Source organism: Podarcis bocagei (assembly GCF_964188305.1).
Source record: "Podarcis bocagei genome assembly, chromosome: 5".
Lineage (NCBI taxonomy): Eukaryota > Metazoa > Chordata > Lepidosauria > Squamata > Lacertidae > Podarcis > Podarcis bocagei.
This window is the reverse complement of record NC_138129.1, coordinates 69,482,841-69,497,624: the sequence shown is the minus strand read 5'-3', so window position 1 is coordinate 69,497,624 and position 14,784 is coordinate 69,482,841. Positions and strand designations below refer to the sequence as shown.

Sequence of the window (14,784 nt, the reverse complement as noted above, 5' to 3'; positions counted from 1 at the left end):
AAGAGGCAGCAGGAGATTCTCCAGTTTCTTTCCCATAACCAAACAAAGTGTTTCCCACCAGTTGAAGTACTGTCAGAGTTTCAGCCAGCAGCTTCACGGCACTGAAATGACCCACAGAATGGCCCAATGCAATTTACACACATTCTTCCAAGTGACTTTGCCGGTGGACTTCTGGTATGAATAGGATGGTGTTCTTGGTGAGTCATGTCTGAATTTAAATATCTCATTGTTCTTCCCAACAATGGCCAAGGGAACAATGTTACATCATGACATAGCATCATTCCCATTGGGTCTTTTTAGGACATTACAGCACTACTGATTGCAGTTTCGCTGCTGCTCAAAGTGATGGTTAATGGAGAGAAACTGGAAGCCTTTTGTCATTGCTAAAGGAAACAAACTATAAAGCAATGTCATGCACCTGCCTTTCATTGAATGAGCTTCTGTTGGGTTGTTAGTAACTTAAAGCAGAACACGTCATGTTTCCCATCCTGTTCCCAGTCATATCTTTAGAAAGCTGCCATTCATTTGTTTCAGTGTAATTATACCCCATCTTAAAGACTATGGGCAGGTAAAAATAACAACTATTTTCTATCACAAACATTCACAATTATTACGCAGGCTGAATGAGAAAACAAAGGAAGGGGATCAAAAACATTAGTAAGTATATGCTTCCACTATCCCTGCCTAATTTAATGAATGCCAGAGACTGCAGAAGATTAACAGTAACTCTTTTATTGTTTAAAAGTTACTGCACAAGAACCGTAACAAACCCACTAAGGCAGAACATTGTAGTGCTTCCGTCTTAGTTCATTTGTAATTTTCCATGTCATACTATATAGGGCATTGCCTATCTGCTAAAAACCACATTTCACCTAGTGCAATGCCCACCAGATTGGGACAGGGGAGAAATCTGATCTACATTTATAGATGAAGCTATTTTTGAAACAATGTGTAAACCAAAACCCAGTCATCTTTTCAAATTCACACTTCTCTGAATTTTTCAATACAGTTGTCCGGCAAAATAATGTGTACAAAAAATGCATATATAAGGATAAAATCTGCACGGAAAGGCATATGTTTGTGAAAATAGCATTCAGAACTGCATTATATAGAGCAATATTGCTTTGCAAAGGTATGTGTATTAAAAGATGTCTATCAGGAGAAATTCACAGTAAAAATGCTGCCGAATTTTCATGAGAACTTGTTCAAAATATTTGAAACTGATGTGGAAATGTGGAATGCTCAACTGAGAATATGAGAATATGAGAGAAAGCGGAATTGACTGATTCAGCCATCCTTAACTACCAGTCAGCCAAGACAGTGTATTATGCCTATTCTAACACTATCCTTTCTTCTCCCTCATTCTTCAAACTGAGGTTCCATCATCAAAATTTGTCTTCCTCTGCTAAATGCCACCCATTACCACAAAATTACAGCTGGTGGATTTAATTACTCTCCTCACAGCAATTTAACATGCTTCACCCTCCTCCTGCCAACACCATCAGATTTCCCATAACTTACTATGAATAGGCAGGATAAATTATTCTCCTTTGAAGCTGAGGTGACAAAATCTAAGTGAAGCAATCATATATATGTACACCAAAAATTGCTCTAGAAAACTATTAGATGCTTGTGGCCTTTCTTTGGATAATTCTGAACAAAGTCTATGGCTAGGCAAATCAAAATTCAGCTCTTCTTCCAGTATGCCAGCATAAGGCAAGAAACACATTCAAAGCCAGCTGTTTAAGCAAACTGCCAACAGAAGATGAAATAACTTGTATTCCTCAGATGTGTGCTCAATATGGAGCTGTCTGGATGTCTTACAACTCAGTCATGGATCCTAATGCAAAATCTAACACGCTAGGATATCATATGGTCTTGTAATTCTCTCTGAAGGAACTTAGAATTACAATGATTCATACTTGCTGTTTTTTTCCATCTGTAAGCAGGCACAATAGTGTTAGTACATTGGCGGGTTTCTTTGTATACTGTAGTGTTCAATAGCTTTTCATTTAAAAGATGTTTTACTTTTTTGTTGTTTACACAGAAAGCTGTGGAATCAGATATTGCTAAGAATATAAATAAGCTACAGTATGGGCAGCTATGCCTTGTCAGATACCTTTGGGATCAAGCAGTTTGAAATGGTTTCAGGAACAAATACAAATCGCTACCCCACAACAGGCTTGGCTGTAGCTGGGGACCACAAGAATGATCCAATATCCTTTGTACCTGGAAATAATCCAGATTCACGTTCTCATAACTTGAGAATCTCGATTCAGTCCATTCACTGTTCCTGTAATGCTACCAGTCCATCTCTCTCTACGACAGCTAGTAGAAAGAAAAAATGTTGCGTGCTGAGACCCCGAGACCACCCCCTTGTTGGTGAATAAGACACAAGAACATGGATATTAGGTTAATGTTATTGGGTAAATTTAGGCCACAGTTTCATTGGTTACAGAATGTGAGCGGGATTGGCATAGACATTGGAATTGACCCGACTATATCTGACTCCTGCCCATCACGTAGGGAGTCCAGTAAGGTTCAACCACCAGTAGGGGGAGCCCTGTCGATGCAAACCATCTCGAGCTCCCCCTGGTTTCCCAACGGGGTCATGGAATGGCCCTAGCCCTACCCCGGGCTTCGGACAAGATCCACACCCCCGGATTCCTTTAATGGAATACCCTTAAGCTTGGAGGGGCAGGTGATGGCCACACCTCCCCTCGCCCATCATAAGATCAACCAGTGCCTAATGATCGAGGAAGCAAGCCAAGAGGAAGCTCTCTGTTTCACACCTCAGTTTAAATGGGGCCCATCCCCGCCGCCCCCGTCCCCCCGCCAGCAGATTGGCTGCCTGGTGAATGTTGTGGCCGGGAATCTCTGGATGATGTGGGACTTCGTCCCCTGCTCCTGGAGGGGAGTGGATGGCCACGTGGTCCACCGTAACTCCTCCCCACTGGGAAGTGGAGCGGATTTGTAGGCTACCGTATTATGTCTGCATTCCCTCAAAAGCCCAGAAGCCTTTTCTTTCTGAATCTCTTTCTAGGAAGCATTCTCACAGTTGGACACTGAAAATGGGTTTCCCTGCTGTTTGAGAGTAGCTCTACTTTAATAAGTGACCTTGGCTCTCATGGATATCTGTGCAAGACAAGCTTCTCAGCTTGTTAACCCAAAAGGATCACACAGCATTGCCCGTTGAGCTACTAAACAATATTCAGCCATACCCCCTCCCTTTAATTCTTTGGCTATGCACACACTCCCATTTAATCTGCATCCAATGTGCTCCCACCACTGGTTTGGGAAGCAGTGTACACATGACATTAGCCACAGTTCACATCTTCTCTCTTCTTACCTCTCTCCTTGCTGTTGTTGTTTTTTAAATCATATGATGGATTCATATGACCTCAGTTGGTAGAGCATGAGACTATTAATCTCAGGGTCATGGGTTTGATCCCTATGTTGTGCAAAAAGATTCTTGCACTGCAGGCAGTTGGACTAGATGACTCTTCTGGTCCCTTCCAGCTCTATGATTCTCTGATTCTGTGACCTTTTTTCCAATATAGTTTTGTTTTGAGTTTTTCCCATTTTGGAAAATGCAGTGGAGAGTTTTGCACTTGATTTTGAGACCCACACATATCTGACTCGTCCAACCATTTATTTATATGTGATAGAATCATTGAATCCTTTCTCTCAACTCAAAGAGGAGTGGCTTTAGAGGGGAAGTGCATTTGGGGGGATGTAGTGGAGAGTTGTGCTACCTTAACAGAAAAAATAAGGCTAATTTCATTGTTGCCCATTTAGATTTTGCATTCACATTACTGTTGAGGAAAAAGCATAAGCCTTTTCATGTTGATGTAAGAATGCAAAAATTGCAGATTTCAGTCTCCTGCATAGCCTATCTTTTTACAGCAGCTCACTTTAGACATTTGTTACCACAGATAATGATGTAAAGAGGTAATGAGAGCTATGATACAGGACATCGAAATGACAGAAGGGCACATTTGACCATGCTCTTGCACATCTTCCATCTGTCATTTAATGTGTTCTTGAGGAATACGCATTGGTTTCAATGGGACTTGTGCAGGAGATCTTTCCAGTGGATTGTGCCTCATGGGTCGCATCTCTGAACCTCCCGCTATTAACATCATCCTATTATTAACAGCATTATTTGGACCCGACATGTCATTTCACCCAATGAAAAAGAAACAATAAATACTAGTAGCCATTAATGTTAAACAGTACTAATCATGAACAGCACATAATCTCTCACAAGCAGAAAATTACACCATTAGGGCCAGAGTCATGTGGGTGGTTCTGGGTTGAAAGCTACATTCTTTTGTATATGAGAAGACAGGTATTTGTTTATTTAATTGTACAGGGAGTCCAAGGCTTTTCCTTTGTCAAGCAATAGGAATTATAGTTGGCTCTTGTCCAGAAACTTCTTGCTTTTATGAGTGTTCTTGGTGTATTTAAAACTCAGACGATAGTTTAATTCTCCCTCTAGTACACTTCAACTACTCACCCACTTACAGCAGATGGTGTAAGACCACAAAATAAAAACAGGCGGGAAGGGGACCCACCTTTCTAAGAATATATTCAAAACTGTTACTTAAACACTTAAGAACTTTCAAAGGACATCTGTAAATTCCATACAAGCTTAGAAACTTTGATAAATAGTGTATCTCAAGCACCAGGACTTTGGTGTGGCACAAATTATGGGGGGGGGGATGTGAGCATTACAATAATGTCTCCAAATCTACGTAGAGATAGCATCCATTGTTACAGGAACATATCTTGAGAAAGCACTTAAAATGACATAATCACATTTTCAAAACAGAGGGAAGCAAAGAAAGATGCATGGCAGAAGACAGAAAGAGAGGGATAGGGCATGGAAATTAAGGGAGATGATGACAGGTATGTTTAGCCAAATGGAGAAAAGAAGAATTAAACATACAACAGGAGGCACATTGGGTTAGATCCAATGGCGCCCTTCCATCTGTGGAAGCTCCTACCCATGAGTCGGGAAGCAATTTTCTGGATTCCCATTTCCTCTGGTAAACTCTCACATTACTTTTCACACTATGCTGGAGGGATCCTTACACTAAAAAGTAGATGGGAGGATGCATGGTGATGGGTAAATAGGGAATCAGTGAAATTCACCTCTTCTCTTCCATGAGTGGGAACCTGGAATGACCATTCCATGAGCAGAACTACACTCCAAAACCAACCCATAATTAGGACAGAGACGCATGAAGTTGAAATTAAATTCCTAGTTTGCCTCTTAGATGCCACCTTGATGTCAAAGAGTATGAGAGCATTGTGTGGACTAGATGATTAGGCTGATGCCACTTACATTAGCTATCTAGTTTCCTAAAACTTCTGGCATCCTCCAAGTATTACCCTTTTGTGTTCCGACTACATTTTGCCCCACTTTTAATAAGAGCATTCCAAACTCACATTATGCCAGCTAGAGATAAAGTGAATTATTTCCTCTGTTATTCACCAGAATATGTATATTATATAAAAGCCTGTGTATAATTATTATAAAGGTCAAATTAATTGTATAATTAACTTCAAGAACTGCTGGTTTCAGAAGTATTATGTATATCAGAATTTTAAATATTGGTGCTAATAGCAGATTCCCTCCAAACAGCATCTTCGGGGTTTGGTGTTAGGAATTCCGTATGCATGGGAAAGGCCTTAGCCCCATTTTTCTATCTGCCACATTCATATTGACCTCCACATCTATTGTACATTAGCAAACATGTATTTAACAAAGTTAATATTTTAAATGTGTTAAATGCATGACATAAACTTCCTGGCCTGGACTTCTCTTCTTCCCTGCCCCCCACCCCCAAGACTTTCTTCAGTTCTTTTATGTGGCCCCTGAAAAGATGGACTATCTCAGGTAGTTAATTGTTTCCTCACTAACTACCTAGTAGTTATTACTAAGCACAAGGGGTTGTGAACTGTTAAGTGTGATAATACATCACAGAGCTGTTTTGCCCCCTCTTTTGGCATTATGCCTGAATTGGAAACATCAGTCCATGTTGGGGGTCACTGTTCCAAACATCCTTATGCCTGCCCACTTAGTCCCAGACCTTTTGATGTTGAACATAGAAGGTCTGAAGGGGATTCTATCCATATCCATTTGAAGGTGAGTAGAAATCACCATACAAGCATGAGCTCTGCTAACTAGCCTCCCTACACTGTGGATAGAACAAAAAAATGCAGGTAGATGCTCCCATCAGATCTTCCTTGCTCAACACAGGAAGGTATGGAATAGAGAGATTGTACAGTCTGCACACAGAGAGATGTTGGAGGCAGGGCTGGCACACATAGCCCTGGGTCACCTACATGCAGGATTTTCTGTTCAGAAAGCATATGTATTTCTGAAATAATGCCTTTGCAGGGGTGCATGTGATCAAACCCAGACTGTGGTTAAGACAAATTCTTAATTGTCCACCCCACCAAAGTCTCCCATCTAGGCTTCCCATCATGGATCCTACACTGGGCTTCCAATTGCTGTTTTAAATATGAGTGGGGGTTTTCCCCCTCCTCTTGAAGCATATAGATGAGGAAACAAGTGGATGTTTCATTAATATTACTCAGTCAGCAGATGCAAATCCATAAGAACCAACTGGCACAATTGCAATCAAGAATTCACAGACAGAATGCAAAAAGCTAGCCAGCTGAAATTGGCTCATTCAGTATATTTTTAGAATTTCACAAATCCAAGGGGAAAGATGAGTGGAAGGGGTAGGACACCAGCAATGGCCCACAACAGCAGGAGTCCTCAGGCATTGCTCCACAGCAGGCTCTCTCTGTGTGCCCACCTACCTGCACTTTTGGTCTGGTACAAACCCACTTAGTGTCACTGTGTAAACTGAGGTTTGTGGTGTTGGGTGAATGAAAAAGCAGGTAGGACTAAACTCAAAGGATGCTTTTCATCGGAAAGGAGAATCAGGGTGGGGTAGGAAGTCAGGAAACAGCTAGGTAAGGCTTGGAGATGCATGTGCCTACAACAGTTCCTGTTTTATGTTAATTATTGTGGTTCAAACACATTTTTTTCTCGGGGTTACTTACTTCATGGAAAGATATTTATTCCACTTTCCCACTATAAAAGCATTCAATGTAGTGTACAACATCAACAAATGAAAACAACACATTTAAAACTAATTGAATAGTTTTATCGATAAAAAGGTGTCCCAACTGGTTAATATCAATAGATATTATTCACCACCATTTTCACCAGCAGCACCTCCAATTAAAGCTGACAGTTCTCAAGTAAAAGATTTTGGCTTGCCCTTCAGTTATGCCAGATGGATTTCTTTATCTGAGGAACCAATTCCATGCATGCTGGGGAAATAAGGTGTGAACAAGTTTGTGGGCACGTACAAACTCTACTTGTGTGGGCTTTGCCTGTACACAATTTGCATACCATTTGCATACCATTTAGATTGTGCAGGCCATAGTTTCCCCAACTTCCCCTCCCCCGACCATTTGCTTAGGGTCTTGGTGGACCACTTACCTCTTACTGCATATAGTAGCACTTGAAATACACTAGGCTAGATGCTGTGTGATTTTCAGATGTAGTTTTTAATTGTGTCTATTATTTGTTATATCATATTTAATTGCATTACAATCTGAATACCATAGAACTCTATAAAATTAAAATATTAAGTGTCCTTCACAGATATGTCAGAGACCACCTGAAGGAAAGTCAATGGCCACTGATTGTCCATGGACCATAGCCTGGGAACACCTGGTGTAGGATCTTTCACATAAACAAGGCAGGGGGGTGAAGCCCTGTGCATACAATTTGTTGTTGTTTAGGGTCTTGGTGGACCACTTACCTCTTTCTGCACATAGTAGCACATTTAGTTTAGGACATGTTTAGTCGTGTCCGACTCTTCATGACCCATGGACCAGAACATGCCAGGCACTCCTGTCTTCCACTGCCTCCACAGTTTGGTAAAACTCATGCTGGTAGCTTCGAGAACATCCAACCATCTCGTCCTCTGTCGTCCCCTTCTCCTTGTGCCCTCCATCTTTCCCAGGGAGTCTTCTCTTCTCATGAGGTGGCCAAAGTATTGGAGCCTCAGCTTCAGGATCTGTCCTTCCAGTGAGCACTCAGGGCTGATTTCCTTAAGAATGGATAGGTTTGATCTTCTTGCAGTCCATGGAACTCTCAAGAATCTCCTCCAGCACCATAATTCAAAAGCATCAATTCTTCGGCGATCAGCCTTCTTGATGGTCCAGCTCTCACTTCCATACATCACTACCGGGAAAACCATGGCTTTAACTATACGGACCTTTGTTGGCAAGGTGATGTCTCTGCTTTTTAAGAATACAAAGGACCATAGCATACAAAGGACCATAGAAATACCGGAAGGGGGATACTCAGGCACTGATTCTTCAACTAGAGAGAATTATACATATCCAAGTGTCCCTATTTTACTTTGAGGAGTATTGTACAGCTTTTATAAAGCACCAAAGACTACTTCAGAAGCTTTCTTCAGGCAAACTTTGTCCAAGGAATGTGCTGGTGTTATTGATAGAGTTGCAGGTGGACTCCGCAATATAATTCTTTTAATACTGATCTGCTGTTACTCATGGATATTTTTGGTGAATAACGGCTGCTTGTGAATAGCTGATCAGACGCTTCCACTTACTTCAAACACTAGCATAACTTTATTGAACAAACCTCACAGGTACCTAACCTAGTGCTTCCCTGCTACTTTCTAAGGAGCACTTCCTATGTGGGAGAGCTGCTTTCTTTCAAAGTGAAAAGCACCTGATCTCTAAGATATATTGGTATAAGATATTATATCGGATACTATATCACATTATGCTGCGTACTGTATACATTTGGACCTTTTCTTTTCTTATTCCATGTGATATATGCACTCAACAAACATCAGTGAGGTTCACAGGTACATTTTTCATGGCTCACAGCATTCACGTCAAAGAAGATGTGAGCATTGCAGGCCCTGAATTCTTCTGGCTTAATTAAAAATCCAAGCCATGGAGGAATTCCTGGTTTACCCCCCTTCCCACCTGTTCCACAACACCCTTTGTCTCCCTTTGGTTTAGACTCTACCTACAAGTCTGAGTTGCCAGCAATGGCATCAGCAGCAATAATGACATTCCAGTCACAGGAAGAGAGAAGAAGGTATGGTCTCTCCCTACCTTCTCCAGAGCCTGGAGAAGGAGAAAAGGTCCTGGAGTCTTTGGGGAAATGTACTGCACCTGAGGGCCATCAGCACCATTTTTCCTGGTGTGCCCTCTATATATTGCACCGGACAAGGGAAGGTGTAAGTTGTGGGATTACTATATGCTGCTACTGTTGCCACCAGCAGAAAATGGGACAGGAGGACTGGGGAATCAAAGGGCTGGGTGGCTAGGGGAAAGAGGGCTTTGACCCAGAGATAAAGCACGCTATTGCTCATTTTTGTGGTGGTAGCTCAGATTATTTCCAAGACAAAGCCATCACTGCTCAGTAGTATTGTTTGTGGTTGTCTCGTATGTGGTTGGTTCTATGATTTATGGTATACTGTTATTTGTTCCATGCCTCGTTTCCATATTTTTCTGGCTTTTTCTTAGTCAAACAAATGCAAAGCTTAATACCAAGTCCCTAGTATGTTATCCTTTTTACCAAAGTACCTTTGAAATTCAAAACTTTTCACTTGTATCTTTTACACCCAAAGATTTCAACGCACCCGTGATGTTGCTAATGTTACTTAGTAGGAAACAATGGGTTTGTATTTTCAAATGAAATATCTGTATAATGCCTAACCAAGAATACATATTTCATACATCTACTTTGGGGGAGAATTCTGATCCAGAACCTAAAGAGATTTGCCAATAAATTCAATAAACATTTGCAGACTGCTGTTAATTATACACTTGAAAGGATATAGAGTTACATTCGTCTTTGACCTAGGTTACTGTAGTACTCTTTGTTCTATTAAAAGGATCAGAATGGCTCTTTCCTTTCAACAGAAAGAAGGGGTTTGATTTGTTTGCTTTAAATATGAAATACAGATATAATTCCAACGTTCATCTTGTTAAACTGAATACATATATGTATATATTTCCAGGTTAATTTGATTGCTTTTGGTGTCATTATCTATAAAGTATTTCAACAAACAGCCATGCTAAAGCCAGAAGTTAGCTGCTATGAAAATATAAGGTAAATTTCAACTTTGACTCTTTTTAAAACAACTAAAACCAGTTGATTTGAAAACAGCTACCCACTGATGTAATTCTATATTAACATCACTCCTGAAGGAAAGTGTACTTTACACTGCATTGAGGCTTTTTTTCTTGCTGACAAAAGCCTATGACTGTACTTGTGTGTCCATTTACCTGTGAGTAAGCCCCACAGAACTCAACAGGATATGTAGCGGAACTTCCCCACCTTCTCCTCTACCCCCACAACACCTAAATCTGTTCTGGGAATTCACAGGGCGTGCACAGTGTGTACAGGGAAAGGAGAGGGTGGGGAATATCTGCTGCTTAAAGTCCTTGCACCAGCTAAACTATTTAGTTGGATGGCACCCTATTAAAATAGTTGGCAGTAAGGATGGATTGGTATGGTTCCGGGGACTCTAAATTCTGCAGTTTTAAGAATCTGGGTCTTAAAACTGTGCTTCAAATGGAAATAGAAATCTTGTTAATGAATTAGGATTGCCATATGGTGGGGTGAGCGGCAGTTGTGGCAGGGCATGGCCATAGCTGCCTCCGCAGGGTGGTTTGGCAGGGGTGATCAATGTCTCCCGGGCAGAGGATGATGGGCCCAAGAGGGCCCGGCTACTCAGCCACCCTGCACCACAACTCACCTTTCCATACAATGTGATCCGTTGCCCCACCACCACTGCTCTCGGCACTTCTTCAGTGCCTGGAGAAGACACCTCCTCACATATGCATGGCAGGGAAGCAGGCAGAACTTCCCCCTCAGGGCTGCCAGCAACCGCCCACCGCTGCCGCGGCTGATTCCCACACAACCTGTCACCCCAAAGCGGCCAAAACCCTGACCATCACTGCCACAACCCTGACCAACGGATGCCTTTGTTGGGGGTTGGGCAAAGTTGTTGAGCTTTTTTTGAGGGGCAAAGTTATCCCCCAAAATTAAGTTTTTAGGCTTTATACTTGTTGCCATATGTCCTTTTTCCCCAATACATTTTGCTGGGGGGAAACTCCTAAGCCAAACTCCAGGCATAGTCCCAACTTACAGTGAAATCCTATGCATGCCAACACAGAAATAAGTTCTACTGAGTTCACAGAGACTTCCTCCCCAGTAAGTGAGTATAGGATTGTAGTCAGGATGCCCATTTTTTCCACTAAGGGAGATCTCAGAATTTGTTTCACTCTCCCATTCAAATCAATGGGGTTGAAAAAAACAGTTCTCTTCCATCTCCTTGCTTTCTGGGTGATGCACTCTGTTGGTGGAGGAGAGGGAAATAGGGGGAGGGTTCAACAAACCTGCCTCTGTCTCTGTCTCTCGGGATTGTTTAATTATTATTTTGTGTGCTGCTATGATTTCCCGATCAACTCATTTTCTTTAAAACTGATTTATAGAGACCTTGAAAACCGTTTGTGCTGGCAAGGCTGGAGTGTGTGTGTGTGTGTGTGTGTGTGTGCTATAGGGACCACTGAAAACAACTTACTGTTTTTGTTGCTTAGAAACACTCCTGCAGTTTCAACTTGCTGTGTTAGATTTATAGTTAGGATTTAGCAATTGTTTGATTGATCACTTTTCTCCTGTTCCTCGCCCTATCAGCTTCACACAGTGCACTGCTTCTAATGAAGTCAAAAAATTATTCATTTTTCTGGAAGCAGCACCAAAAAAGAAAAAGAAAAAAAAGAGGAGGGGGGGAGAGAAAAGGCTTTCTTGTGGAAAGGAAGTCCAGCAACTGCTGGACTGAAAATGAAAAAGAAAAACTAATCAAGGAGCTCATTTGTGAGACAACATGGTGTAATTTGTCAGAGTCCATGAGCAGGGTTGGGTGTACTTAGACTACAGTGTGTTAACAAAAAAAGAGGGTGGGGGAATCAGAGGCAATTGATTTGTATGCTATTAGGACATCAGTATTCTGACCCTGCCACAATTTAAAGTTCCCTTGCATTGTAAAAGCGAAATCCTTTTAATATAAAGAGAAAGTCTGGTTTTACAGCCAGCACTATCTCCGAGGCTGAAACTGAGAAACAGCCAAAAGATCCCTTTGATGTCATGCACATGTGCTGACCTAAGAGCATACTATACATTTTTTCCAAGGTTTCTTAGGGGGTATACTTCATAACAGACATATGTTTTACCTTGGGGAATTACACTAACAGTAGATTTAAAATCAAATCATATGGCTCTGCAATACACCAGAGAAAACAGATTTGAAGATTAAGACAGGCAGTGTTTTTAAAAAACCGACCACTTTTTACTCTTTCTTCTGCGATTTTTGTTGCTGTTGTGTTTTTTCCATTTCGTTATGAGAGCAAGAGAATATCATTTCGGCAACAGCACCGCAGCACACCCTAAAGGAGGAACCATGTAACTGCCATGCAGCGTTCAGGGATTTTTCAACTGCAAAAATCATTTTCTGCATATGGTGGGAAAGGGAGGGAGGGAGGAAGAGAATTCTAACTCTCTTGCTTCTACCTAGATCTTGTGCACGGGGGGCTCTTTCCCTCCTCTTCCTCCTTGGGGCAACGTGGATCTTTGGCGTGCTTCATGTCATCCAGGGATCTGTGGTCACTGCATACCTTTTTACAATCTTCAATGCATTTCAAGGACTGTTCATCTTCATATTTCTTTGTGTTTTGTCACGAAAAGTGAGTACTTCTTCTACCTAGAAATGCTTCATGTGGCACACCTGTGCCAAAGCCTCCCTTGAAATTTGTAAACTGAAAAGACCCCTCCTTTTTAAACATCCCTCTCAGAAGTTTTCTGCCCCCCGCCCTTTAACCTCAGAGATTGCTCTCGCACAGGAGTCATCCCAAAAGGTACATGCATGGGAAAGCTCACCAGGTAGGGTATTTAAAGGGAAGTTGATTCAGCTGACCCCTTTTTTTACCCCAGCTCGGGGATTGTGCTGCCCCTTAGCAGAAGGCAGCATGGTGTACTCTGTGTCTGAGAAGCATCAACAGAGAGAAAAGGGTAATAGATTGTCAGAGCCAGAGAAGCTAGAAGATTTACATTACTGTCCTATCCATATTAACTGGGCAGTCCCATTTATTTAAATGGGCCACACTTAACAAGTAAGTGTATTAAGGATTGCAGCCGTAGATGAATAAAATAATTCGTGCACATACATAATTCACAATCATGTCCTAAGACTCTGAAATCTGATTTATGTCTCACAGATCTACTATTTAAGAAGCAATGCATTTCAGATTGTACAGCAATAATCCTATGAAATAATTAAAGAGGTTTACTAACTATAGTCATCCGATTCTGGATTGAAGCCTTTATGTAAGATCCTGCAGTCTGCATTCTGAAAACCCCTTCGGCATCGTCCCTAATCCTCTCTGAGGCCAAATTATGTAAAAACCTTTATAACAGAATAAGCCACACTCTCTGGAAGATGCTTAAAATACATATATTTACCTGTTAATAAGCCACTGTGTTCATTCCATCTTTTCATTTCAGATCCAGGATGAATACTCTAGGTTGTTCAGAAACGTCCCTTGCTGTTTTGGATGCTTAAGGTAAATTGATGGAAAGCTAAGATGAGCAGCACCGTGGAAGAAAGGAGAAAACGAGAGGCTTTAGAAAAATTGCTATATTGTGAAAGTATGAAATGAGCTACTGAGCTGTCATCTCTCTTAAATCAATTACTTTCTCTCCAGTATAGATATTGTACTTAAATGTGCATTCAGGCACACTATATTGTGTACAAACAGCATATCTATACAAGACAGACTGGTTTATTGTGTAACAAATAAGGCTTCTAAAGGAGCTCAGGACTCTTCAGGGCTAATGGTTGTAGCTCAGAAGGGAGCAAACCCAGTGTGCAAAGCTGTTTCTGAGAGTGGCTTTGCTATTAATGTCATACCTGCTGACTTGGAAATGAAAATAATTTAGCTTATTGCTGTTTAAAGAGAGTAAATTCCATTAGAGTGTTAATAAAAAGATTTTACTTTTATCAAAACTCAGTGTCCACTGTTGAAAACAGCTAGATTAAAAATAAGGTTTCTCTCTCTTTCTGTAGATGTAATTGTGTGGTTCTGTGTGTGCATCAATGCCTCATTTACATGGAAACAATTAAGGGGCTTGCATCATGAAGGCGGTACACACATTCCCATTTATTCCAGTTCCAGTGCTCTCCACCACTGCTGTTTGAAGCTGAGTACACAAGATGCTAGTCACAATCCATACGTACCCCGTAGTATGCCACATTAACATTGTACTTAAGCTGAGGTGTGGGGCAGATGGTCTCATCAACCTGTGAATGTAGCCCATCTAAGATAAGGAAAACTCTTATCCTTAACCTCCACTGCCTTGCAGAACATCTTAAGTAGAAGAAAAGGCCAAGGAATCCCTAAGATGGTTGGATGGAATCTTGTAACCTCCTTCTGGCAACTCCTGCAGCCAAGCTGGTGCCAAATGTATTGCTCTGCTTTCCTTTGGACTACATCAGCAAGGCTGAGAAGGGGTCTTGATGTCTGGGAACCCCTGCCTGCCAGGTTTATGTCCTGCTAACACAGCTGCTTGCCTTCAGTCCCGGAATCACATTCCATCAACTCTCGAGACAGATGGGCTTCTTCTCTGAAATGCTGGAGCATAAC

At 41.5% G+C, this 14,784-nt stretch overlaps 1 protein-coding gene across 3 annotated transcripts in view; it reads left to right on the top strand.

Moving 5' to 3' along the window:
• ADGRL4 (adhesion G protein-coupled receptor L4) overlaps positions 1-14,147 on the top strand; it is a 91,750-nt gene extending 77,603 nt beyond the window's left edge. For all 3 annotated transcript variants that reach the window (XM_081193742.1, XM_081193741.1, XM_081193743.1), the window contains 3 exons: positions 10,101-10,192; positions 12,660-12,828; positions 13,646-14,147. In XM_081193742.1, the coding sequence (XP_081049868.1) occupies positions 10,101-10,192; positions 12,660-12,828; positions 13,646-13,708 (324 nt within the window). In that variant the 3' untranslated portion in view covers positions 13,709-14,147. The remainder of the gene's footprint in view (positions 1-10,100; positions 10,193-12,659; positions 12,829-13,645) is intronic.
• Positions 14,148-14,784: the final 637 nt, after the last annotated feature.